This window comes from Aulonocara sp. 'chitande type north' Nkhata Bay, linkage group LG20, assembly GCF_057382095.1.
Source record: "Aulonocara sp. 'chitande type north' Nkhata Bay isolate Kocher_YH1m ecotype deep benthic linkage group LG20, A_spYH_male_GT1.1, whole genome shotgun sequence".
NCBI classification, from domain to species: domain Eukaryota; kingdom Metazoa; phylum Chordata; class Actinopteri; order Cichliformes; family Cichlidae; genus Aulonocara; species Aulonocara sp. 'chitande type north' Nkhata Bay.
In genome coordinates this window covers 27,958,780-27,985,111 of record NC_141363.1, presented here as the reverse complement: position 1 = coordinate 27,985,111, position 26,332 = coordinate 27,958,780, and the positions used below count along the sequence as shown (strand labels likewise).

At 41.1% G+C, this 26,332-nt stretch overlaps 1 protein-coding gene across 1 annotated transcript; it reads right to left on the bottom strand.

The window, feature by feature from the left end:
• Nucleotides 1-1,192: 1,192 nt before the first annotated feature.
• On the bottom strand, nt 1,193-21,029 carry stk35 (serine/threonine kinase 35). Its single transcript, XM_086278868.1, has 3 exons — nt 20,298-21,029; nt 17,738-18,547; nt 1,193-3,949 (listed from the first exon to the last, which is right to left on the bottom strand). Exons 1-2 carry the CDS (start codon nt 20,845-20,847, stop codon nt 17,805-17,807), a joined length of 1,293 nt encoding a protein of 430 aa, XP_086134994.1. The 5' UTR covers nt 20,848-21,029; the 3' UTR covers nt 1,193-3,949; nt 17,738-17,804.
• Between the last annotated feature and the right edge of the window lie 5,303 nt (nt 21,030-26,332).

Here is a 26,332-nt window from a genome sequence, read left to right as displayed (position 1 = left end):
GGTGAAGGGATCACGTGTCCCAGGAGCCATTGTCTCCCAAGGCAAACTGCTCCTGGGTGATTAAACATCAGGCTAAATGTACAGTGGGGCAAAAAAGTATTTAGTCAGCCACCGATTGTGGAAGTTCCCCCACCTAAAATGATGACAGAGGTCAGTAATTTGCACCAGAGGTACACTTCAACTGTGAGAGACAGAATGTGAAAAAAAAAAAAAAATCCATGAATCCACATGGTAGGATTTGTAAAGAATTTATTCGTAAATCAGGGTGGAAAATAAGTATTTGGTCAATAACAAAAATACAACTCAATACTTTGTAACATAACCTTTGTTGGCAATAACAGAGGTCAAACGTTTACTATAGGTCTTTACCAGGTTTGCACACACAGTAGCTGGTATTTTGGCCCATTCCTCCATGCAGATCTTCTCGAGAGCAGTGATGTTTTGGGGCTGTCGCCGAGCAACACGGACTTTCAACTCCCGCCACAGATTTTCTATGGGGTTGAGGTCTGGAGACTGGCTAGGCCACTCCAGGACTTTCAAATGCTTCTTACGGAGCCACTCCTTTGTTGCCCGGGCGGTGTGTTTTGGATCATTGTCATGTTGGAAGACCCAGCCTCGTTTCATCTTCAAAGTTCTCACTGATGGAAGGAGGTTTTGGCTCAAAATCTCACGATACCAAATACTTATTTTCCACCCTAATTTACGAATAAATTCTTTACAAATCCTACCATGTGGATTCATGGATTTTTTTTCCACATTCTGTCTCTCACAGTTGAAGTGTACCTCTGGTGCAAATTACTGACCTCTGTCATCATTTTAAGTGGGGGAACTTGCACAATCAGTGGCTGACTAAATACTTTTTTGCCCCACTGTAGATATTAAATTACTAGTGAATATATAAAGTTGTTTTTTTCCGGTGGTTTGACAAAATTGTCCTGAGTGTCAAACGGTTCAGCTGAGGAAATGCAGACTGCATGCTTGCATCCATGACTTCATTGTACTGACTCACATTTATTTTCACTCTGAAAGTTTTCTGCCCCCAACCATAATTAAAATGCTTTTTTAAACTTATTTCCCTAATCCCAACATTATATTACATTTGTTAAATAATCTGATTTTCATCCAATAAGGAAGACAGCTATGATGTGACTTTGTAAACAAAATAAAGTTCACACGTAACACACATGATGCAGACATTTACAGTTTTAACCATTTATTCCGAGAATAGTTACATAGTTACAGGAAAAACAATGCTTTCTTGGTTCTCTAATGGCTCCTGTCAGCTTTAGTTACAAAAACAGTATTTATGTAACAACATGTCAAAGAAACATTTCTGCACTCACTGGAAATCAGCACTAGAGGAATTCAAGATCTTACAACAGCTTGTGAACGGTGTGGCTCTGTGTGGTGCTCACATTGTGGCAGAACCATTTTGCATAGTAAAGTGTTTTAAAGTGGAATCGTTACGAGTCTCGAGAGAACTAAACGAGCTAACTCGTACAGAAAGTGGCAGCAGGGCAGGTGTGTAAAGCCTTTAGGAATAACAGTTTGGTATCAACCTCGTCTTTAGTGCTTATAGAAAAATGAATGTGACCAAAACTCCTGAGCAGCAGGAGAGATTCAACAACCCAAAAATTTAAAAGGAAGACCGTCTATGTTACGCTAGCCTATTAGCAAAACTCCAAACGTTTAAACTCACCACAAATTTAATAACACATTCAAGTTGTGTTAGCATTCACCACAAACGGCTCTCAGAAATGGATCCAAGGAATTAGTATGGGTGCACATCTCAGTATGCTTCACAACGAGTTTATAAGTGTGTAAACATTACAAACATGTTTGTGAGGTCCCACAACAACACTGACTCGCACTGCTTGGCCAGGTTTCAATGTTTCTGCAGGCGAATCCGCCTTCAAACACTGTTCTTATGGAAATACTTTAAGCAATCCAATCTATGTGTTTGTGTATGTAGACTTGTGACTTTCTGTCACCATTTGTTTAATTTATTTCTTACCCACACATCTTCATGTCCATGACCATAACCAATTAAAATTTATGTCTGTTTCACAAACTGCCATTAAAACTATTCTGAGCTGGATCTGTCATTGTTGACTAAAGACAACATATTTATTGCTCTGTTATACAGTATCTATGACAGAAGACCCTGCAGAAGTAGATGTTACAATGGGATTCGTTGTCACTAAGCAAAAAAAGAAAAAAAAATATCAGTGAGAGGTTGAATTAAAATAAGTCATTGAGTCTGAGGTAAAAATCTATCCCACTCAAAGTGCGTCTTGTATCACAGACTAAGATAAGGTTGCTACAGAGACAGTAAAGCTAAGAAAGAGGTTTCAGAGTGCAGAGAATGAGGTAGAGGTACATCACAAAACACCTCAAAATCTACTGTATTATACTACCATGTAATACAGCGATGTGAAAGCCAAAGGAGCTCCTCGGGTCTATGCTGGAGTGAAGGCTAGAAGAGCTATCTAACACTGCGCTCTCCTTCTAAAGTTGCTGTGTTGTATTTTGCTCTTTTCCTTCAAGCCCCATGGCTTTATTCATTTTCTGGAGTGACCAGTTTTCACAAATCAAGTCAAAAATCCCAGAAGTTTCCCAGGAGTTACAGGGGCTCCGATCAGCCAACCACAAGCGTCTGTCCAACCACAGCATCACTCGACACTGCAAAGAGTCTAACACACTTCAGTGGCTGGTTTGGGGAATGGTCTCCAGATGCTAATCAGAGGTCCTTCTGCCATAAACAGGTCAGTGCTGCTTAGATATGACCCGATACACATGATTCACGCTGCACCATTCAAAAAAATACAGAACCATCCTCAGTATCTTTACAACATGGATGACTACACGTTACCACATAGATGCGCTTTTCCATCAGGTGCTCTTTGGATTAATCAGGAACAAACGGCCAATAGGATAGTGTGAACTCCCTGCTGAAGGGTTGTGTGGAGCTGATACAGGCCTGCTACTTTTCCTTTAGAGCACAGAACTGATCATATGCGCACAGTGTTTCTCCAGTGCGACACTGATCACGACCCCGAAACACCTCCGACCTGTCAGGACACTGACAGGAAGAAACTCTGGGGGTGTCCTGTTGTGTCTGGCATTAGCATGTTGGGATGCCTCGGGCCCCGATGGTTTTGAGAGGGCCTCCATGAAACCAGACGTTGGGAACAGTGCTACTCACTGTGCTGTAGAACTGACCTCAATGTAATCAACATTAATCACTTCACCTGTCATTGGTTTAAATCAATGTCTCAGCTTCAGTTTCATGATTGTGCTTCAGTGTTTGGACAGAGGGGGGCACTTTCCCATATGATATTAATGCAGCCTGGAATATTGTGTCAAACCCCACTGAAAGCAGAAGACTCAGTTGCTCAGCTTACATGAGATGAAAGTGATTCCAGTAAATTTCCTTCTTGGTGTGAACTTTCAAAAGCGACCCACAAAATAGTTTTAGAAATCAAAGTGCACTTGGTGTACATCATTGTTAAGGCACAAGGTTGCACTGGGAGGTGAATGTCAACCGTTTACAGCTACTGCTATCATTAGTACAATGATTGAATACTGGTACAGTAGAGTGCAATGACAAACAGTAACCTGTGCCACAGTCACAGACCTTACACAATTAAGGAAGAACAGGCCTATACTGGGAAGGATGGGAACAAAAGTCCACCACTACAAAACAGACGCACAGTTTCATGCCCAGGTCGCTCTCAGAGAAACTATGTGCTCCATTCGTCCCCAGTCCAAAGCACCACAGTGACTGTGTTGGAACTACGTGGAGTTGGAAGTGCGTCGTTGTGGTTTGACTTGCAGACTGGTCCAGACTGTTTTGGAGTGAGCAGTCTGTGACTCTGTGCTTAAATTATGATTGAAGATTCCTCACAATTCAGCTTGTCAGGGTCCGTTTTTCCACTGGAGTCGATACCTGTGTAGGACACAGATGTAGGGACAAAGAATTAGCAGGTCAGCATAAAGGAGCAAAAGTCATTTCAGAAAGAACAAATCAGTAGCAAAAATAATAATACTGTCACCATAATGGGTCACTGGACCCAGTGGTTTGAGATGTAATATATTTTGATGTTTATGTTTACGTTCATTAGATTATCTAAGTTCATTTCTGTATTACCAATGTTGTCCTGTTATAGTTCATCGTTTCTTAGATTCCTCGGTGTTTAAGTCTCCCTCACCCTTCATGTGTTTCATGTCTGCATCTCATTACGTTTCCCGTTTTATTTTGAAGAGGTCTGGTGTCCCATGTTCATTGTGTTTAGTTTCACATCCCCTGATCTCCTGTGTGCATTTGGTCTGCGTTTTCATTCATTCGTTGTCAGGTTGTCTGCTGAGTTCTCATCATGTCCACACCTCCGTGTTTTTCCATGCTCAGGTTTTTAATCATATTCAAGGTTTTGTTCTTTGTTGTGTTTAGTTTCTCCCAGCTTAGTTCTAGTTAGTTTCGCCTCAGTGTGCATCTGCCTTTTTGTTTTGTACCTTTCCCCGCCACAAATAGACGGCTTGCCTTTTGTTAAATTATAGTTTCGTTCCAAGTGTCTGCATTTGGGTCCTCTTTCTCCCTCCACACAGTCTGCCAGTGCAAACCGTGACAATTATACTGATTAAGTCATCAGCAGAAATATACAACATCACTTTGTAATCTAAAAAGTACAGCGGAGTGAACTATCACGTGAGTTTAAGTTAAACATCTGCAAACCTATTGAAATCACCAGATCTTCTTTTCCACAATGTACAATAAAGGTCACAAGATTGAAACATTCGCATGTTTATTCGCATGTTTATTCCGTCAGAGGATAGACTTTAAAGTTCTGATGCTGGCCTATAAAGCTCTGAATGGTTTAGGGCCAAAATACATCAGAGACCTCCTGACCCAGTATGAACCTTCCAGATCCCTCAGGTCATCTGGATCCGGTCTTTTATCAGTTCCCAGAGTCAGAACCAGACACGGAGAAGCTGCATTCAGCTTTTATGCTCCTTATATCTGGAACAAACTCCCAGAAAGCCTCAGATCAGCTGAAACACTCAGTTTATTTAAATCCAGGTTGAAGACTCACCTATTCTCAGCTGCATTTGAATAAAGCACCAAATCCACACTTTTAAGCTTAAATTTCAAAACTTACACTAACTACTGATCTTATCTATTTCTGATTTTATCTGTTTTGATTTTATATACTGTTTTGTTTGTTTGTTAAGCTTAAATTTAAAAACTTACATTAACTACTGATTTTATCTGTTTTGATTTTATCTACTGTTCTGATTTTATCTGTTTTGATTTTATATACTGTTCTGATTTATTTTGTTTGTTTGTTTGTTTGTTAAGTGGGTTTAGAGCTCTGGGTAGCTCCCCAGCTGGGTCTAGACTGGGTCTAGAGAGTATTTTAAATTCAGGGAATTTAAAATAGAAAGTAGCTCGTCCACAGAAGGACTGGTAGCTCCCCTTACGAAAACGGTTCAGATCGCGCGAACAGGTGTGAAATGTGTGTGTTTAGTTAGTTAGTTTGTTTGCTTGTTTTAATCAATTTTAAATCATGCTTTTTATTTGTTTTTGTTTCTAATGTCTCTGTAAAGCACTTTGAATCACCTTGTTGTTGAATTGTGCTATACAAATAAATTTGCCTTGCATGTTTATTCGCATATTTATTCGCACAGCCAGAACAGGTTGGAAAAAAATTAGAAAACACAAACTAGTTTAGTCAAGCCCGCCAGGTAAGACTCGTTTTCTTTTGAGTATAATTCCAATATAATGAATCCACTAGAGGAAAATTATTTGATACTCATCTGAATTTGTAACTTTGCTTACTTCCAAAGAACAGTCTCTAATTTTATAGTAGTAGAGACAGAATGTCAGCCAGACTATTTGGTTTCTTGGATTACACTCGACAACTTGAAGCATCACCTCCCTCCACAGATTTCCTGGGGGAGGGGGAGGCTAAGCCACTCGATGACATTAATTTTCTTTAACCACACCTTTGTTGCCTTGGTGGTATGTTTTATTATTATTATTATTGTAGGGTCTTTACCTTTCTATATAAAGCGCATTGAGACGACTCCTCCTGGGATTTTGCACTATATAAATACAACTGAACTAATTGATGAGATCAATATCTCAGACATTTCATTGACTTGAAGCTAGAATCTGATTAAAATGTTTCTGAGCAGTGTATTTCTTCCAGTTCTGAATACTCGCACCAACAGATCTTGCTAATTGTCTGTAGCCCATTCCAGCATTGTGCAGGTCTCTTATCCCTAATGTTCATTCCTGATCTCAACGTATGTGTTGAGATCAGGAGTATCTGACTGACAATCTGTAATCTGTGTATTGCATGGGTACACAGCCAATCAGAACTCTGGCTACTTTATAGAGGATCAATTACTGATTTTACTCAATGACGTACAAATCAATCCATAACTTTCAAAATAGATGTTTTCTGGATTTTTGATTGATATTCTGTCCCTCTCTATCAAAATGAAACTATCAATATAGAGACTATTCATTTCTTGACCAAACTTACAAATTCAGCAGCAGATCAACTATTTTCTCTCACTGTAATATGTGGCATGCAAAATGATTTAGATCTCTTCTGAATCAAACCCTATAACAGAGGCGTTTCGTCTGAAGAGCTCTGCAAACTACTATAACGAAAAGAAATGTGCACTGCACAGGGATGCTATAGCAAAGGCACTGAGGTCACTGGGTGCAAAAGTAGAATGGTGCACATTTGTATGTGTCTACCTGCAGTAAAAATGACAGCACTGCCGCACACAGCCATACTTCCTGCTGTTGGATGTGTCCATGTTTGGTTCAGAACTGCTCTAATAATAGCTCACCGGCTGACATGCAACAGCTCAGGCTGGCAGCGCTTTGTTCCTCTTTTCATATGTTGCATAACATCACAGCACACGCTATGGACAAAAGTGGATCAGCTTAGCAGGACGCACACGTCTGACATGAGCAATAAATGTAGTAATACAAAGGGTATAAATGGGGGAAAATAGACAAGTACAAACACACAGTGCTAAGTTTAAGATGTAAGATGCCTAAATTATTTTACTATGTATAGAGAAAGAAAATATTTCACAAAAACTACGGGAGTAAAAATAGCATAATGGAACATAGAACAATGTGCATCCATAATGCCCGGCACAATGTGCAACACTTTCAGTCGCCATTTATTTTTCAGATGTTAATTTGTCATATTTTAATATACTGTAAACATTTTTTGGTATAAATGTGTTTTCATATAATATTTAGCATTTTAAGTGTATTTTTTCTTCTTCGCTGTCTGATTGGAGCATGAGGTGCTGCACAGAGGTTTTCCCTGTGTGTTTAATCCACACTGGAAGTCAAATGAAGGTAGCATCGCTAGTTTTAAACAGCACATTGTGTTACCATTAGAGAAATCAACGCTTTAAGTCTAGTTAGTCGTGTTTTCTCGTCCTGAAACTAGCCGTCGTTAAACTAAAAAGGTTAAAAATGTGAAACTCCACTTTCACTGAATTCAACATGTAATTATTCTGTTTAACGTTCTTTATAAGCAAGTGTAATAAAGAAAACAGGCCAGGTGGAAGCTCAGTATATCCTGGACAGAACTACGGCCTGCTGCCTCCTCTTGTTTTATAACTCAAAGGCAGACTGCCTCATTAAAAAGCAGCAGTGGAGACCAGTATCTTACAGGAAGTGGTAGGACTGCCAGAGGCAGCAAACACACACAGCAACTTTCTACTCTTACTTATCACTCCAAGCAGTTTAGACTACAAGCCAGATTTAACCATACATTCATACACTGCTTTATCCTGCACACCTTATCTAAATCTCATTTATGGCAAATATAGAATATTCAAATTAATGTCGTCATCTATGGGGTGTGGGAAGAAACTGCCGTATCTGGATGAAATCTTGACACAGAATGGCCAACGTTCAAACCAGGAGCTTTCTGCTGTGAGAGTTTTAACCACTGAACCATGATTTGACCACAACAAATATGTTGTTCTCTCATGAGCAGATATTTAGGATGTGAGTGATGCTAATCTGACCTTTAATGCTGCAACCCTGTTAAATGTCAGGACAAATGTTAGGAACTGTGCCACAACACAAAGAATGAGGGGACACAAACAACAGCTATGGATGAAACTGAAAAAGAAGCACATGATTTCCAGTGTGCAATCCCAACATGACAAATCGTAAATGGACTAGTATTTATAGATCACCCAAAGCTTTTTTTCATATGAAGTATTGGGAAAAGAACACTCCAACCTTCTGATTGGCAGATGATCTACTCTACTTCCTCAGCCACCTTACAGCAGGTATTACAGTCATTGTTTGTTATTTTATTGTGAAATATGTATAGTTCTGTTCCAACAAAGGTTCAAAACCCAAAGATATCAAACCATGTCAAACCCTCTTCCTGTTGGTCAAAATCCTCACTTTCTGCTGATCAAACTGTTTCTATTTATTATTTACAAGTCAAAATGAAGTTAGCCACAGTTGGCAACATTTAACCAAAGAGAAATAAGCAGGAGAACAAAGCATGACAGCGCCACCACAGAGTTGTGAGTCTGTGGTTGATGGCATGCAGACTGTCAGCAGATTAACATCATGTAAAGAGCTTACACACCATTAGATCCAACACAGCTGCTGTGAATGGAGACAGCAGAGTGGAAGAGATGTGGCTCTATGTTATTCACTGTGAGAAAAGGTGGTTTGCTGGGCTGTACAGGAAGGTTGCCTATCGTAAATTATAGACATCCAAGCCTAGAAGCAGGGGTTGGCTTGAGCTTTTAGTCTTTTTGCTTCTGAATACACCACAGAACACGGTGAGGTGCTTCGTTGTGATCACTTGTGTAAGAACTGGTTTTTGCAGTTCTTCCTCAGAGCCCCGAGGACCCAAAGGAAATATTTACAAGCGCTGCAGCCACTCAGCTAGCCTGTTTTTACAACAATGTTACATAAGAACAAACCAGTGTGCTCATCACGCTTTCTCCCAAACTCTCGTAAAGACTGCTTCTCAGCATTTCTCAGCCGCCCTGTAATAGCCCACGCTTTCTGAGCCCGTACATAACATGGCATACTGTGCCTTCAGGCTGCTGTCCACAATCAGCATCCTCTCTGTTTTAGAGTACTAAAAGCCATATGAAGAGTGAAAGCATCAAACGCATTGTCTTTATAGCACATAAGCATTCTTGTGTCCGTGGCAAGGACAACATGCTGAAAAAGCTCATATGAAATCAAAAGAATTCCTGAAAGTAAGGACCGTACGTGTGTGCAGTACAGAAGCTTACACTGCTCTGGACTGGATAGCAGTGACACACGGCTGCACACAAGAAGACAAAATGTTCCTGACCAAAGCTCCCATAAGCCATCAACCAAAAGCAGCACTCTCATCTCATTGTCCAGCAGAGGAGCGGGTGGGGGTGGATTAGGGGATGTCACGCACAACGCACATGGACATCAATGCTGACTCATGTCACTAAATATTCCACCCCGGCCATCCGATGCCACCTTTCAAACTATGTCCTTTATGAAGACAACACAAAAACACATGTATCCATGTTGTATGTTACTGACCACAGCGCAAATGACACGTGGGTGGAAACATTCTTACACACCCGCCTTGTGCATGTTAGTAAATCAGAATCATTCTCTGCATACGCCACATTTCTCTATACAAGGAAACATGCATGCAAAGCGCCTCATATACACAAGCATGTTTTCTCTATACCTAATGTTCACTTGGGGTTCATACCCACAGATGTTTGGCATGCAGGCACTGAACCGCCAGCCTTCCACTTAGCAGGCGAGCTGCTCTACTTCACCTTCAGGGGAAACTGGAGAACGTGATGATCATGTTGTAAGACAGAAGCCTGCACTATAATAATATTTAATAATCTATATTTGTTAAATTGTCCTATAATGATGATTTATAGTATTCTGAAATGTCATACGCCACACAATGCTCAGAATTAGAATGAAAGTAATTAATTGCACATAAAGAAAACCAGATATAAAGGGCTTAAACCTTTGAATTTAGATTCAAAGGGCCACCTACACATTACACTCACAGGAGCAGTCCAGCCATAAAGTTCCTGATGTTCAGTTTTTGTTGTTACTCAGCCCTCTCAACTTGTAAAAGTAAGTGTGCTTGATTTTATCCACCTGTAACAACAGAACTGAAAACAAAGTACTAAGATGGAGCATTTTTAAAGAGAAGGAAAATGCCATGAATCTCTCCTTGTATCTGACAGCCAACAGACTGTATTCTGGACTGTCAGTGTAATCACAAATGAGAAGACTCACTGCACACATAAGAAAATGCTCATTTGAATCACACAAGGAGTGATTTGCCTATCACACATGACTGAGCTGGTGGCTTGTTAGCCTGGACTTTCCAGTTTCTGGCAGCCTAAGTGAGCCTCCCAGGTATTTACTATAAGGTTGGAGAATATGTAACAGTTTTCCAACCGACAGTCGTCAGTCCAAAAACCGACGATTGGTGATAAATATTTTGATTTTTAACTGACTTTTTGTATCTGTTGTTTGGTCTGTAAGCAGATAAGGTTAGAGTGGAAAAAAGAAGAAAGCTTCTCGTTGTTTCCCTCCGCACCATTGTGGGTTTTTATTTCAATAAAATCTTTTTGTTTATTTCTGAACGTAGGCTGCTGCCGTTCTTTTTTTCTGTTGTGAGTTTAAGTAAACAAACGTTTGGGCGCACTCTTCAGCGCTATCATTTTTCCCATCGACTGCTTCGGTTAGCTTCGACCAACATTATTAGCAAATTTACTCATGGGCAAATAAATAAATCTCTTGTAAAAACCATCAGTGAAACGCTCAGCCTATCATCGATATATCGTCCAATCGCCCAACCTTCATTTACAACCATGTTGTGCGTCAAACACGACGTGGTTGTAACAATATTGTTGTTAAGTTGAGAAAATTTAAGTCGCATCAAGAGCATTTTTTCCTCCTCTATGATCTCCAGTTACCACACTGCTGCATCCAGATGAACTCATTCAGTAAGAAAACGCTGAGCAGTAATTTTACTTTGTGTTTTTTGTTTACTCTCAGTTACTTTCCAAGTCTGTGCTCATCACTCAGTACAAATGACTTGTATACAGGCACATGCAGTTTTCAGTTTTCCAGAGCTCACATTGCAAAGCTCATTTACCTGTACACACGCACGCACACGCGCACACACACACACAAGCTTTTTATTCTTTCTACATCTCATTAATAGAAAATAAGACATCATCGTCGTGCTGACTGGATGAGAGATCATAAGATAGCCACAGATTCAACACATTGTGCTTTTCCTCGTTGGTCTGAAATTGGTGAGTGTGATGGTTTCTCCCTCAGTCAAACATGTCCTGATATCCAGTAAATATGCACAAGCAGCAAAAACTACAGCCTCCCCTTCTCTCTGTGTGCTTACAAACACTAATCCCTCAGGGTTTTCCACTGAACCACAGCCATGCTGTGAGCCGTTCCTGTTGCGTAACATGCTATCCAATCATGACACGAGAGAATGAGGCCAGTCTGCGACAGGAAGCTGAGAGACCTTACGTCACAGAATGAGGTCTGTGACAGCGAACAGTACTGTGGAGCTGAATGCTTAATCCAGGCAAGTGAAGAGTTCAAGTTCAAACAAACAGGAGAATGATTTAGGTCGCTGAGCATCGCCTGAACAGCCATTTGATGCACTACAAAAGGTTTTCATTCTAAACAATCTCACCAGGACATTTTCATGCACACACTGCCGCAAAAGTAGTTATTCTATCCTGATATTATGAATAAAATAATCCATAATTTTACAATGTTGTCCTGATATATCTACAGTGGGTAGGCTACAATGCTGTCCTGTTTGCAGTGCACGACAGGGCAGGAATATGGATGTTATCCACTTCCAAAACAGGAAAAAACACAGTCTGTTCCTTTTCATGTAAGCTTTCGTATTAAAACAAACAAAGAAGAACAAAGCAGTCAGTGAGACTAAACTACAGTCTCCAACACTTTTGCAGTGCATTGGTAAGGCTTGATGCAGCTGCTCTCTATGCACTGTTCTTCAGTTAATATAAAGGTCACTTGAAGTGTGGAAGTCTGCAGCGAGTAAATGGACTGGTTCTTATATGGCACTACTCTACATGAGTACTCAAAGCTCTTTGTACATCCACTTAGTCACACCCATTCAAACATGCGTTTTTCAATGAGTAAGTGCTTCCTATCTACCATTCACAAATATCTGACATGCGAACTGAAGCAGTCAAACCTTCGCATTAGTAGACGAGCTGCTTGACTTCCTGAGCTACACTGACTCTGCAGAAAGTTGGCGACCTCGGCGTATTATGCACCGTAACATCGCCTGACCCCGCTCTGTGATTTTACGTGGCTTATCACTTTGTGGCTGAGGCACTGGCGTTCCCAGTTGCTTCTACTTTGTAATAATAACAACAATCAGTTGACTGAAATTCTCAAGAGCAAAGACATTTCACAGCTGGATTTGTTGCACAGGTGGTGGCGCAGTGTCACACTAGGATTCACTGAGCTTCTGGGAGCAATTCATTCTTTCACACATGTTTGTAAAAGCAGTCTACAATCCAACGTGCTTGATTTTACACACCTGTGGTGATGGAAGTGACTGGAACACCTGAATTCAGTTATTTGAATGGGTGAGTGAATGAGTGTCTTCCAGTTAAGGTTTAAGCATCTCTCCACACTGCTAACAACAAACACTGTCACAAAGATTCAGCTACTGAGTAGGGATCAGCAGGTTGTAGGATTAGAAAAAAAACAAGGCTGATAAGGATTACCAAGCTTAGGAAGCTTGATACTGTTCTGTACCTCTTTGTAGAAATATCTCAGGCCAATTTTCTGATTAATCCAAGTAAAATTGAATTTTAATGTTTAAACTTTTTATCCCTTTTCCAGAAAAACAACTTGCATAAAATTTTGCCTAAACGTTGTAGTCAATACTTAAGGCTAACAAACTTTAGGCTGTCTGGATGGTTACAGCACAACACCAAACACCACGTGCCATGCTGCAGGACCATTAGGCAGCCATTGGCACTACCAAACAATAATCAGGTCTGTCACATTCATTCTGCACATTTCTTCTCTCTGCTCCAGTCACTCGCTTGCCATCTTGTCAAAATTGCAACTTTATAAGCTTCAATAAATGAAGATTACCCACCAGCAAAAGCTCCTTCGTTGGCTCTACTCCTCCCCTCTTCAAAACCACCCCTCAAATCAGGCAAGTCTCCTGAAAAGCTGGCTTATCTTGGTGCTGGGTTCAGAAGTTACATCACTACTCTCATGCTCCAGTCAGTTCCCCTGAAAATTAACAGTCAAGGATTTCTACTTGGATTGGAGCCCCACCACAGTGGGCCCTAAAACGAGAGGCATCAGCTTTCAGCAGCCTGACAACACAGCTTAACGTATCCAACTGTGCTACTGATACCAGGATGCTAGCTGCACCCTTGACCATTCCTCTGCTTCTATATCTAGGTCCAGGATGTAGATTTATCCAACGCAACTGGTCCTGGCCTAAATGAAAAAGTAACTACCTAATGCTGGTTGTGCAAACCTTGGCTACCAGAAGTTCAATCAAGGTTTTTGCGATAAATGTCTTTCACTTTGGAGGAATTTTAGCCAAGTTTTCTTTGCAGAATTTTTTTAATTCAACCACACTGATTTTCTAACATAAACTGCCTGTTTAAGGTCACCCCAAAGCATTTCAATAGGATTTTAATGCTGGACTTTGACTATAATCTATATTTTGAGGGGGTTTATTTTGGGGGGGGGGGGGGGGGGTCACTCTGAGGTAGACTTCAGGTGTCATCGCCCTGCTGCAAAAACTGAGCTTCAGATGGCTGCACATTCTCCTTCAGGATGTTCTGGTAGAGAGCACCATGCTACTACCATGTTTGACTGTTGGTGTTCTTTATTTGAAATGCTATGTACGTTTTTATGTCAGGTTTAATGGGATGAAAACTTTCTAGAAAGTTCAACCTTTGTTTTATTAGTCGACAAAATATTTTCAAATATCTTGTGGCTCATCCAGATGCTTTTTTATTAAGAAACATCTGGAAATGTGAGATGAGCCTTTGCATTCTTTTTGGTCTACAGTGGTTTTCAGCTTTGCGATTTTTGCTCAGTCTCTTTGTTATTGTTGAATTATGTTCATTTGTAGACATTAGTTGTTGGCTTATCTTTGTCTAATATTAAAATCTGTTTGATGCCCTGGTGTTTCCCACTGCACACTGATCACAAAGGCACATAACAAAGTATGAAAGAGCTGGGTAAAGTGGTACGAGTTAGGGCTAAAGCAGGGAACATTGTGGGGTTTTTAATCATTTTCAGAATAATCCAAAGTGAGATTTACATATCACCCTCTTCAGAACAACACTGAGCATAAGGTCAGGCCAAGTTTTCACTGATCATAAATAAGCCAGGCTGTGTATCACGAGAGGTTTATTGAACAGTCTCTGTGGTGATAAAAACTGAAGTCAGTGTTTTCCAAAACTGTCAGGTGTGAAAACAAACCACATAAAACACATTTACTGTACAAATGCCAAAGATCCAGAAGGCTTATTCAACGCTTTCTGATTCACTCTCACACTGCCCCCCCTCTCCCTCCCACACACACACACACACACACACACACACACACACACACACACGCCGTTTGCCCTCAGGCCAGGGTTGTACCCCGTTTGGTTCCCAGTACTGATCACGCAGCAGTCTTCCTGAACCACCCTCTCCTCTCCCCTGAGGACATGGACACGCCTCCTCTCACCTACCATAAACGCTTTTGTATTTGTTCGTTCATTTTAAGCAAGACTTGTTCTGTCAAACACGATCATTTAAAATGAATCCCTCATTTTGAATACGGAGATATTTTTACCTCAGTTAATCCTGCAGTGACGTGCGAAGCTCTGGCAAGACGTCAGCAGAAGTTGGGTGTATGTGAAGTGAAGGGACAGGTCTAGGATGTCACCTGAGGCTTTGGTTCCCATGGATCAAGAGATCAGCAGAGGACAGAGATAACTGCTTTTCTAATTCATTTTCAAACGCGTCATTATAATTAATTATAACTTGGCTCTTGGGTTATAGTTAGTAACAAAAAGCCTGTACCCAAGCCCACTGCGCTTTTTTCCCCAAATTCGTCAATTCGTATTTAATGGCGAGTCAAACAAAATTCCATCACAGATAAAAATGTTGGTGACCCTTATGTTACGTATGACAAACGCAAGCTGTACCAAAGCAATGATATCAACAATACTGACAGGGAAACTTTTCTATATGTATGTGGCACTAGGGCTGGGCGATATGACCCAAAATTCATATCTCAATATTTTTTAGCTGGATGGCGATATAAGATATATATCTCGATATATTTTTTTAAAGCCATAAAGTAAGAACAAAAAGAGAGTTCTTAGTCAAAGCTGTGTCCCAGATGTCACACAGGCACTTTTATTAACATAGAGCAGATGTACATAAAATTTACTCAAAAATAAATTATGAGCATTTATTAAATAATAATGCTCATAATTTAAAGAAAACAATGTTGTTTTTGTGCATAACAAAAAGCTCACAATTGTGCAGTCAAAATGTAAACTAAAAGACGCTGAGCACAATAACAAAGACAGATTTCACAGCTGCTCTGTTCCCAACTTGTACTGCGTGACTGACAGCCTGGAGTTTGTAATCCGCTTCGCAACCACGTCTCTTAACAGGTGCCATTTATGGTCCTTATACACAGTAGGGTAATATTACGTTGAAGCACAGTACGTATCACTCCGCGAGGCTCAGCCGTAATGCTCCGACAATCCATCAAGCGGTGCAGCTCCGTAGCTTACTAAAGTCGTACTAAAACATTTTTTGACAGATTGCTGAGCGCCGTGTTCCACATAAAATCGGTTCGCGGCCATCAAGCACAACCAGAATTCATACATAAGGCGCGCTGTCAACTTTTGAGAGAATGAAAGGATTTTAGTCCGTGCAGCACCTCTGGGCTGCATGGCGTTAGCGTGGTTAGCTCGTTAGCGTGGTTAGCTAGCTAACACGTTGACACCGTCCAGCCCCACGCACGGGGCGATGCGCAGTAACTCGTTAACGGAGATTTGCTGTGTCCATCTTGTCGCTTCCTGCAGGTGAAGCGATGGGGGAGGAGGGGGAGTTGTGTTCAGTGAAGGAGAGGCGAGGCCGAGTAACGTTGCGTAAAGACGAAAGTGGACGAAAGAGAGGCAAACTTGCGGCTCCACAAGTATAATTATAACGTAACATAGACTATATCGATATAAAGGATATTGTCACATCTTATATCTCGTATAAAAGTATATCGATATTTTTTAAAAACTCGATATATCGCCCAGCTCTATGTGGCACAAAAATAGTTTGCCCTCTGCAGACTGCCAAATACATTGTGACAAATAACTAAGTCAAAGACAAAATTATGAATTCATTATTTTATTTTATTTTTAATCAGATGCTGCCTAATTTGTCTTTCGTCCCACAGAAATGGTCCACAATCTACTCGATCAATCTTCTAAGACAGGGGGTCAGCAACCTTTAAGACCCAAAGATCCATTTGGACCCGGGTTCAATGTAAAGAAAACACTGGGAGCCGCAAATACTTTGACATCTAAAATGAAGATAACACTGTATATATTGTTTTTTACCTTTATGCTTTGTGTGAACAACTAAGGTGTGTTGCTTATGAAATCCATGAAGTGCTACAAAGAAAATGACTTTTTTTTATTTATTTAACATTTTGAACTCTTAAAGAAATATAACAAAAGGAAAGACACCCAGCTGAACTAAAATGATCCATGTCGCAAACAAAAACTGTTGTGAGTCGCCACCCTTATATCGCCTTTGGGCTTTTGGAGCCTTGACCTGACTTTTAAAAAAAAAGAATAATAGGAAAAAAGCACTATGCTGCTAAAAAATAAAAAATAGATATTTGCAAAATTCTGCCTAAATATGTATTTTACCACGTTAGTGTGTGTAACGGGGTGTGGTCTGCAGGGGAGGCAGACGCACCTGAGCGGCACATTAATGGACATTAAGAAATGGACATTTCTTAACTGAAGGATTGTGTACTGTAGCAACCAAGATATAAGTAAGCTCACCTTCAGTATGAAATGGACTGGCATTTCTGGCCTTATTGACCACTCAGCAATTTAAACTCCCAACCACATGTAATCATCGACTCATAGTTCTTTATTCTATACGATTTAAGCACTTTACCGTCTCTTTCCCACAGCATGTATTAGGTAAGTAAATGTTAACCTCTGCCAGGCCTCTGGTGAACTCTGATTAACAAATTAAGTTTAATTTAACCACATGATAACAACAACAATTAATCTTGGCATTACAGTTCTTCTGTTACAACATTTTTTTGTTAATGTGCTTCCTTTTCCTGTTTGCTGTTTGCTGCTACAACTACACATGTTTCTTTTCCAAATATTTATTTATGAGTGACTTATGTATGTATGTATGTATGTATGTATGTATGTATATATATATATGTATATATTGTACTATTCTTAGTTAGCGTATTGTCTGTCTTGTCTTAATGTTGGTTTAAAATGGAGCACTGTAACAAAAAATAATTTCCCCCAGGGATCAATAAAGTATTCTGATTCTGATTCTGATTCTTTCCTAACAGACAGATGAGGTCATGGTTTATAAAGACATGAATCTTACCTGGGAAGTTGAAAGGTCCCTTCTTTGAGTGGTAAGGGAAATAAGAGGTTATAGGAGGTGCTGTCTGTCAAACAGCACATGTGACTCGGTCCATCCGCACCTCCAGCTGGAAGGCGTCCGGTCGGTCCTGAGGGTTTACTGCAAGCATCTCGTGGAGGAGTTTCTTCTCCTCCTCAGACATGGAGCTTCTGGCCTTCTGAGGAATATGGAGCACCATCTTGGGGTTCTCCAGCAAAGCCTCCCCAACAGGGACAATTTCCGAGCCTTGCCGAACATAAGTACCCAGCAGTTCACGCTTGGACTCTGCATCAATAAAAGTAATCCTTTCGATCATTGCCCAGATGATGATGCCCAGAGCAAAGATGTCAGCCTTGGCTGTGTAGTGACCCTCCCACACCTCAGGAGCCATGTAGAAGTCCGAGCCGCAGGCTGATGACAACCAGAATTTGTTTATGTTGACCGAGCTGTTCTGGATGCTCCCTCTGGCACCTGCTCCTGCTATGGGATGTTCTTCACCGTTTCTGGAGGTCAGACCAGCACAAACCTTACTGAGTCCAAAGTCAGCCACTTTAAGAATAGGAAAACCAGACTTCTGTGAGATAAGAATGTTGTCTGGTTTAAGGTCGCGGTGGACGATACTGTTCCTGTGCAGGAAAGCCACAGCACTGGTCAGCTGGCGCATAAAGTTCCTGTTGGTCTGGGGATCAGGCCGGCGGGACAAAATGTACTGGTTAAGGTCCCCACCGTCACAAAACTCCATAACAAACCAAAGGTAACATGGTTCCTCCGAGTAGCCCAGGATACGTTCTCCTGCAACAACAAAGGGAGCAGATATGAACAGTGGGATGAAGACTGTCAAACACCGAAATGAAGTCAGCTGCTGAGCAGTTAAACCCGGTCGTGCTCCCTGCCGTGACAGTGACCAGCATTGAAGAAAAATCCGTCATTGACTCAAACAAGTCACGCCATTTCTTTCTCCAGGAAAGAAAATTTTAAAAGTCAACTGCAAGATTCTGGTAAAAGCTACTGTTATGGTACACTGTGGGACCGTTTAAAGAGGAAGGGAGGGAAAAGTACTGTCACTGGTTTGTGATTGCATGCAACAGATCACAATCTGCTGACACATTTAGCTGCGCCACTCAAAATAAAGCTGTGCTTGAGGTTTCAAACTTCTAATCTTTTAGTTATGGGGACCTATGAGGACTGATGTGTACTGTATGAACATTATTAAAGCCAGATCAAACTGGGTACAGAGGTTTTTGAAAACTACTTTGAACAAAATCTTGTATTTCTAGTTCTTAAAGAATTGTTACAGTATAGACAGATAAGACTTATCAGTTTACATAATGCCCAAATGATCAATATACTGTAGCTGCCATACACCAGTATTAGCTGACATTCTGTACAGGTCCTGGTAAATTACCAAATCATGCTCCTATTGACACTGGGAGTTATTTACTTTCTCATCACTTCAAAGACCATTACCTGTCCACAATGATAACATTGAATTTGCTAGATTTTCACAGGCATTAAGCAAAGGCTGCACTCAGTTATCATGCTTGTGTCATGATCACTGACTGCATTTGAAAAACTTGTTAGGTGGATCACGACAAAAGCTGATGGGCCAAAAAGATACAAATCAAATCCTTCTCAATGTTTCAAATCTACAAGCGTTCTTTGTCATTGCTTGATGGATCCAAGAGATCCCAGCTTAGGATTAATATTTCCTATTAATATTTTATTCAGAGAGCCTCAGTGGTGACACTTACATAACAGGCAAGCTATTAAAAGAAAACAAGACTGTAAACTGGGCCTGTTCAGAACCCAGCTTTTAACATCAGCATTAAGATGTTAGATGATGTTAAATTTTAGTTTGTTGAAGACACATTTAAACATCACTAAATGTATCTCTGGGCTGATGAATGTAAACAAACGATATGATAAATAGGTTAAAATTGCACTGATCATATTAAGTTAAAAATGTAACAACTCTGCCATTGACAGTGCACTGTAATATTGCTATTTAACATGTCACATTTCAGTTAACAAGGGCAGGCTGTAAGTAGTACACTGTGTTCTCTCGTGAGCAGGGCAGCACCGTGTACTTTTCTGTGCCTTCTATAGGTAGTAGTGGAGTGACGTCACGGCAGGCTGCAACGAAGTTGGCTTTAAATGCTCTTTAGTGAATGAAACCTGCACCTTTTAACTTATGTCTACAGCACTTTGGTGAACTCAGCAGCATTCTCTTATTTGTAACGGAGTGTAAAAATTCATTGTGTCAAATAGAATAAATAATAAACCAGGCTCACAATACTGCTAACACTGCCTATCAGTAACTACCAAACTTCAGCGGTATTTAAATATGGCCTTTTGTCGTTTCTCATTCTGCTTAGATCTTGAATGAGACATCTCAGATGAGACATCGAGGCTTTAACACGGTGCACCGTAAAGTTTGCATTTCTTAGGCCGGTAAAATCATCACGACACAAGCTCCAACAGCAGCTCCTGTACTTTCATTACTGTACTGGTGATACTGCACGGCTAACAGCAGCGTGTGTACCTTTGAGTGAAGTCTCCACGAGCCGCAAATACTGCTTGGATTTCTTGTTTCCGTGGCTCATCTTCTGGGCCAAACCGTTCCTCTGCAGGACACACTCTTCCAGCTGGACTACATTCTGGTGTCGGTTCTCCAAGCTCGTCAAGGCCCAGAATTCGGCTAGCGCCAACTCCACTTTCTCCGGGGCGTCACACTGCAGCCTCTTCACCGCTACCCTGGCCCCTGTTTTCCGAGCTACAGCCTCGTACACCACCCCGTAGCTTCCACGACCGACCTCTCGTAGCAGGCTGTACCGGGGAGCCACGACTAAGTGGGGCTCCAATAGGTCACTGCGGAGGAAACTGATAGGGAAGCAGTCGTAGTCGTCCTCTTCCCCCTGCACGAGCTCTTTACGGTTGTTATCGTCCAGCGCTATGGAGCGCAGGACTTTGCTCATCTCTCGTTTCATCTTTCCGGCCACACTCCGCCTGCAGCCCCGCACAAAGCCGCTTACCTTGCGTCTCTTCCTACCGTCGTTAGAATCCATAACTTCTTTTTTGTTAAAAGTAAGCATGGAGGCTGGACGTCTTTCTTTGTCATTACTCTAACCCTGCACTACGCTACGACGTCCTTACTTCTATCTGCGTGCTTTGATATGTAAAAAGTCTGCGTGTTAACAGTGAACACAATCGTGCCACATCGAAGCTGTAACAACTTCTTTGGCACGATAAACAAAATGTTCCAGCTCGAGAGAACAGAAGGCGTGGCTTAGCGTGCAGCTGCGGCGCGCTGATTGGTGGGGAGAGAAAGTAGCTCGCGGAGATTGAGCCAGCATGCTGGATTTGTTTTTATTTTCAGATGGGACGGTACTCACGCGTGGGGCTGCTTATTGATAAGGCCGTGAGCTTCAATTATTCGCCCTACTCATACAGAGGGACCCTGTGGCAGATCCACGCATGAGTATTCCGTGTTGTGGCAGTACGCTAGTTTGTTTTATCACGAACTGAGCATAGATGAAAAAACCAACACGTTTATCTAGTTTACTATCTGAACGGGGTTATTATGGTTTTGAGATTGAACCCTCAAAAGCCTTGCAGCCATTCTATCAGTGGTAGTGCTCGGTTAGTTCTGAGAAATTAAAGTGTTTGCATGGAAATGCGAAAAAAATCTAAAGTCAGACAATTTAGAATCTCATTCCATATCTATCGCAGTTTGCTCGCTTTTAAGGAAAAAGGAGAAAATTCTTGTTCGATTCCTTGGGCTGAAATACAAAACAGAAGCATGGTTTACATGGCTTTTTAATTAACATGATTTAAAAATTCTTTACTGAAAATAAAGAATTATTGTATTCTTTGAGTTGAGAATAATAACAACTTCATTTTATTATTCCTTTTTTGGTGACTACTCAAAACAACTTTACAATGTCTCAGCAAATACCCTTGTGTCACAGTCTGGCTGGGGCAGACTGTATGTGTTTGCAAAAGAGGATTCAAACGCAGACCAAAAACTGAACGTGGCGTGGATTTAGCAAACAACTAGCCGTTTATTGAGGCTAGCAAAAAAGGTACAAACAAAAGGGCATTGGTGAAACTAAACTGGGAGCTGTACATGGATGAGCAGACAACCTGACAAAGAATGACTGAAAGCACACGGACTAAATACACACAGGAGGATAATGACGGAAGTGGGAACACATGGAGAAACAGCTGACACACATGAACATAACGACATCACAAGGAGAGAGTAAAACTAAAAACATTGAACATAGGAACACAGGACCCCTTCAAAATAAAACAGGAAATATAATGAGACGCAGACATGACAACATAAGACAAACAGACATGAAACACAGGAAGGGCAAGGGAGACTTCACAGGGGTTGAAAACACAAGGGGGAACTAATAAGCAAATGAACATAGGAAACCTAATAAGCTTAAACATACACTATAAACATCAAAAGAACTAAAACTCAAAACACTGGGTCATAAGACCCAGGATCGTGACACCTTGACAACTTTTTTTTTTTTGCAGTTTTGGAGTCATGTATAACTCTGGATGATTAGGCGGTGAGATAACAATTACATTATTTTACTTGTTCCTAATTCGATATCATTTATTTGTTCTTATATCGTTTACATATCTGACAGCTGTCTACAGTCTTTCTCCATTTTTGGGTTGATTTTTACACGTTGCATTTTATTTTTTTAAATTGCCTGCTTGTGATGGCCAAACCCACGCTCTAAAAGTCGGTAACTCCTATGTATTTTTTCATTTGAACACAATAACACACTTTAGTTTCCAATAAGTTTATTGTTTGGTTTGGATATATTTGTTCTATTTGTAAGCGTGCACATTTAGTTTACTTTTGTATGCATACCAGTTCATTACTTTGATTTTTGACTTACCTTTGTTTTTCTTTCCTCTTACCTGCCACGATCCCTGGGAGTTGCCAGACAAAACGTGGCGGCCAGGGTTTAAAGCCCTTAAATACGAAGCGAGATAACTGGACCGCACCACCACTTCTTGCTGAAGGGGAGAATGTGTGTTTTCTTTAAATAAAACACAGTATTTGTACTTAGTTAAATATTGAGTTTAAGGTTTAGTAGTTTTGATTTTCTTCTTTGATATTTTGTTTGTTAACAAACCAGACTGTACATCATTGTTTGTTTACGACTGTGTTTTGTTTAGTTACCCCCTCGTGTGTCATAGTGGTCTGATCAGCCATTATATAAACCCCTGTGTGTCATTTCATGTTTAGGTCAGTCATGTTTGTTTGGGCAGTGATTTGTTTTGTTAAGTTTGCAGTTTTTGCCTGGGTTTAGTTTTTTTTGTTTCTTTTATGAGCTTAAGTTTATTACTTTTGTAAATATAATTTTGGGGTTAAATAAATGGCAACTCTATTTTTCTATTAATTTCTGGTACTCCTGCTTTTTCAACTCGGTCCATCATACTACTACTGTTTCAAATGTTAGTTTAAGTTATAGATATATATACACGCTACCAGTCAAATGTTTAGGCACACCTCCTTATTTAATGTATGTTTTTCTTTATTTGTACTACTTAATAAATTGAAGATACAAACTGGAGACATCAAATATATGAAGCAAGATATATGGAATTATGTAGCAAAAAAAAAACTGGTAAAAACTCTAAATATGTTTTATATCACAGATTCCTCAAAGTAGCCGCCCTTTGCTTTGTTGACAGTGCTGCAAACCCTCTGCCTTCTCTCAGTGAGCTTCATGATGTCGTCACCTGAAATGGTTTCACTTCACAGGTGTGTCTGTCAGGGTTCATTTGTTGCCTTCTTTATTGAGGTTGGGACCATCAGTTGTGTTGTGCAGCAGTCAGGTTGGTACACAGCTGACAGCCCTATTTGACAACTGTTAGAATTCATATTATGGCAAGAACCAATCAGCTAAGTAAAGAGAAACAACAGCCCATCGTTACTTTAAGAACTGAAGGTCAGTCAGTCTGGAAAACTTTGATTGTGTCCCCGAGTGCAGTCGCAAAAACCATCAACCGCTACAATGAAACTGTCTCACCGCCCCAGGAAAGAAAGACCCAGAGTCCCCTCTGCTGCTGAGGATAAATTCATCTGAGTCACCAGCCTCAGAAATCACTAGTTAACAGCAGCTCAGATTAGAGCCCAGATAGATGCCACACAGAGCTCCAGTAGCAGACACATCTCTACATCAGCTGTTCAGAGGAGAAAAGGTGAACAGATGGTGTTGGGTCTGTGTTTCCACAAACCCCGCTAATTCTAGAGACTTATTCATCATGAAGAAAACAAGACAGTCGATCGATCCATTACTTGCGCAAGGGAGGCCTCTCATCTGTGTCCCGCACGACAATGACCACGATGATGGCCTCCTCTCACTGCCTTTTATTGACAAACTTCAAACAATAGTTTACAAAACACCTCCCCTTGCAACCCCCTTTGGTTACAAAGACAAGGCACTGTATGTAAATGTATATGTGTGAACTTCTGTAAGAGTGTGTGTGTGTGTGTGTGTGTGTGTGTGTGTGTGTGTGTGTGTGTGTGTGAGAGACCTCCTGCTGACCAAAGGGTCGTAAACGCAGGAAGCTTACATCAAAAGAAACAGATCTTTCAGATAGGATGTATCTACAATAAAACCTCCCCCAGTACAGAGTGGTTGGAGAGGTGGTCAGGATCAAAGGAATAGCTTTGATCCTACTGCTTAAACTAAGACTATACAAATTTAAGAAACACAATGGCAACATTAAACAATTAGACTTAACAGATGGTCTCTACATGCATGGTTCCCGCCATGAAGCATGGAGGAGGAGGTGTGATGGTGTGGGGGTTGCATTGCAGGGATACAGTTGGGGATTTATTCAAAACTGAAGGCACACTGAACCATCATGGCTACCACAGCATCCTGCTGTGACACGCCATCCGATCTGGTTTGCATTTAGTTGGACCATCATTTATTCTTCAACAGCACAGTGACCCCAAACACACCTCCAGGCTGTGTCACGGCTGTTTGACCAAGAAGGAGAGTGATGGAGTGCTGCCCAGATGGCCTGGCCTCCACAGTCACCTGACCTAAAACCAGGGATGGTTTGGGATGGGATGGAGCGCAGAGTTGTTCACAAAGGACCAACAAGTGCTCAGCATCTCTGGGAACTCCTTCAAGACTGTTGGAAACCATTTCAGGAGACGACCTCATGAAGCTCATGGAATGCCAAGAGTGTGCAAAGCAGGAATCAAAGCAAAGGGGCTGTTAGGAAGAATCTAAAATATCAAATATGTTTTGAGTTATTTCACACTTTTTTTGTTTATAGCAAAGTTCCATATGTGTTCATTCATATTTTTGATGCGTTCAGTGAGAATCTACAATGTAAACAGTCATGAAAATAAAGAAAAACCATTAAATGAGAAGCTGTGTCCAAACTTTTCACTTGTAGTACATACATTAAAACAAAGGAAAAAACAAAGCTTGCAGAATTCTAATGAGCTTTGTCTGTGAAGGTTCTCAGTCATCCAGGTCATCGTAGTCAAAGGAGCTTGCAAAGAAAAGCGTCTGGACTTCTTTAAGTTGCTTGAAGACGTTTCACCTCTCATCCGAGAAGCTTCTTCAGTTCTAAGGTCAAATGGTGGAGAGTCCCAGATATAAACCTAGTGGGAGTATCCCCCCACAGAGGGACAAAAGGACCCCCTGATGATCCTCTAATCGCCTGAGCCAAGGTGTGAAACTGGGTGTGGGTCCCAATCAGCCAGAGTTTCGGGTGTGTTCATTGTGAAACCTGGCCCCACCTTATCATGCGAATTCCTGAGGTCAGATGGCCCAGGATGTGAGTGGGCGTTAAGGACACTCTTTCGAGGATGCCAATGTTCACATTTTGGACAGAGAGGACAGATGGTTTGAAAGAGGAGTGAAAGAAGCCATCTATGTCCACTGTGAGCGACCATCTTTGAACAGAGGCGGGGGTTTATGACACCAACTCTCTGCCATCTATAATCCAGTTTTGAGATCCCTTCCCAGACGCCTTAACGCCAATACCACTGGCAGCGCCTCCACCGTGGTTTCCACATGTCACTAGACAATGACTGTTTTACCTATTTCCTGCCCTCCCCTGCACATACTGATGATGACTTGAACCAAAAACTGCAAATCTATAAACAAAGAAAAACTTTGAGAAAACTTGCTGAAGACCAGGCTGGTTTTCGCAGCCGGCGAGCATCATCTAATCATACCTTCGCTATTTCAGTTACTGCTGGGGCGGAGAGGACGAGAGAGCTGCTGGAGCAGAGAGCACTGCAACGTGCTGAAGTGCACAGTGAAGAGCCACAGAGACATGGTGAATGAAATTAAAAGCAAAACACAAGCTTCTGAGTCTTGGCAGGTCCTCTGTGTTACAGGGAACAACTGAACATTTTGTCCTCAACGTTAATGTGATGGAAGCAGGAAAAATGGGCGAGCATAAGGATTTGAGTGAGTTTAACAAGGGCCAAATTGCTAAAACAGTGGGTCACAACATCTCCAAAACTGCAGCTCTTGTGGCTTATTTTCAGTCTTCAGTCTGTTTGTATCT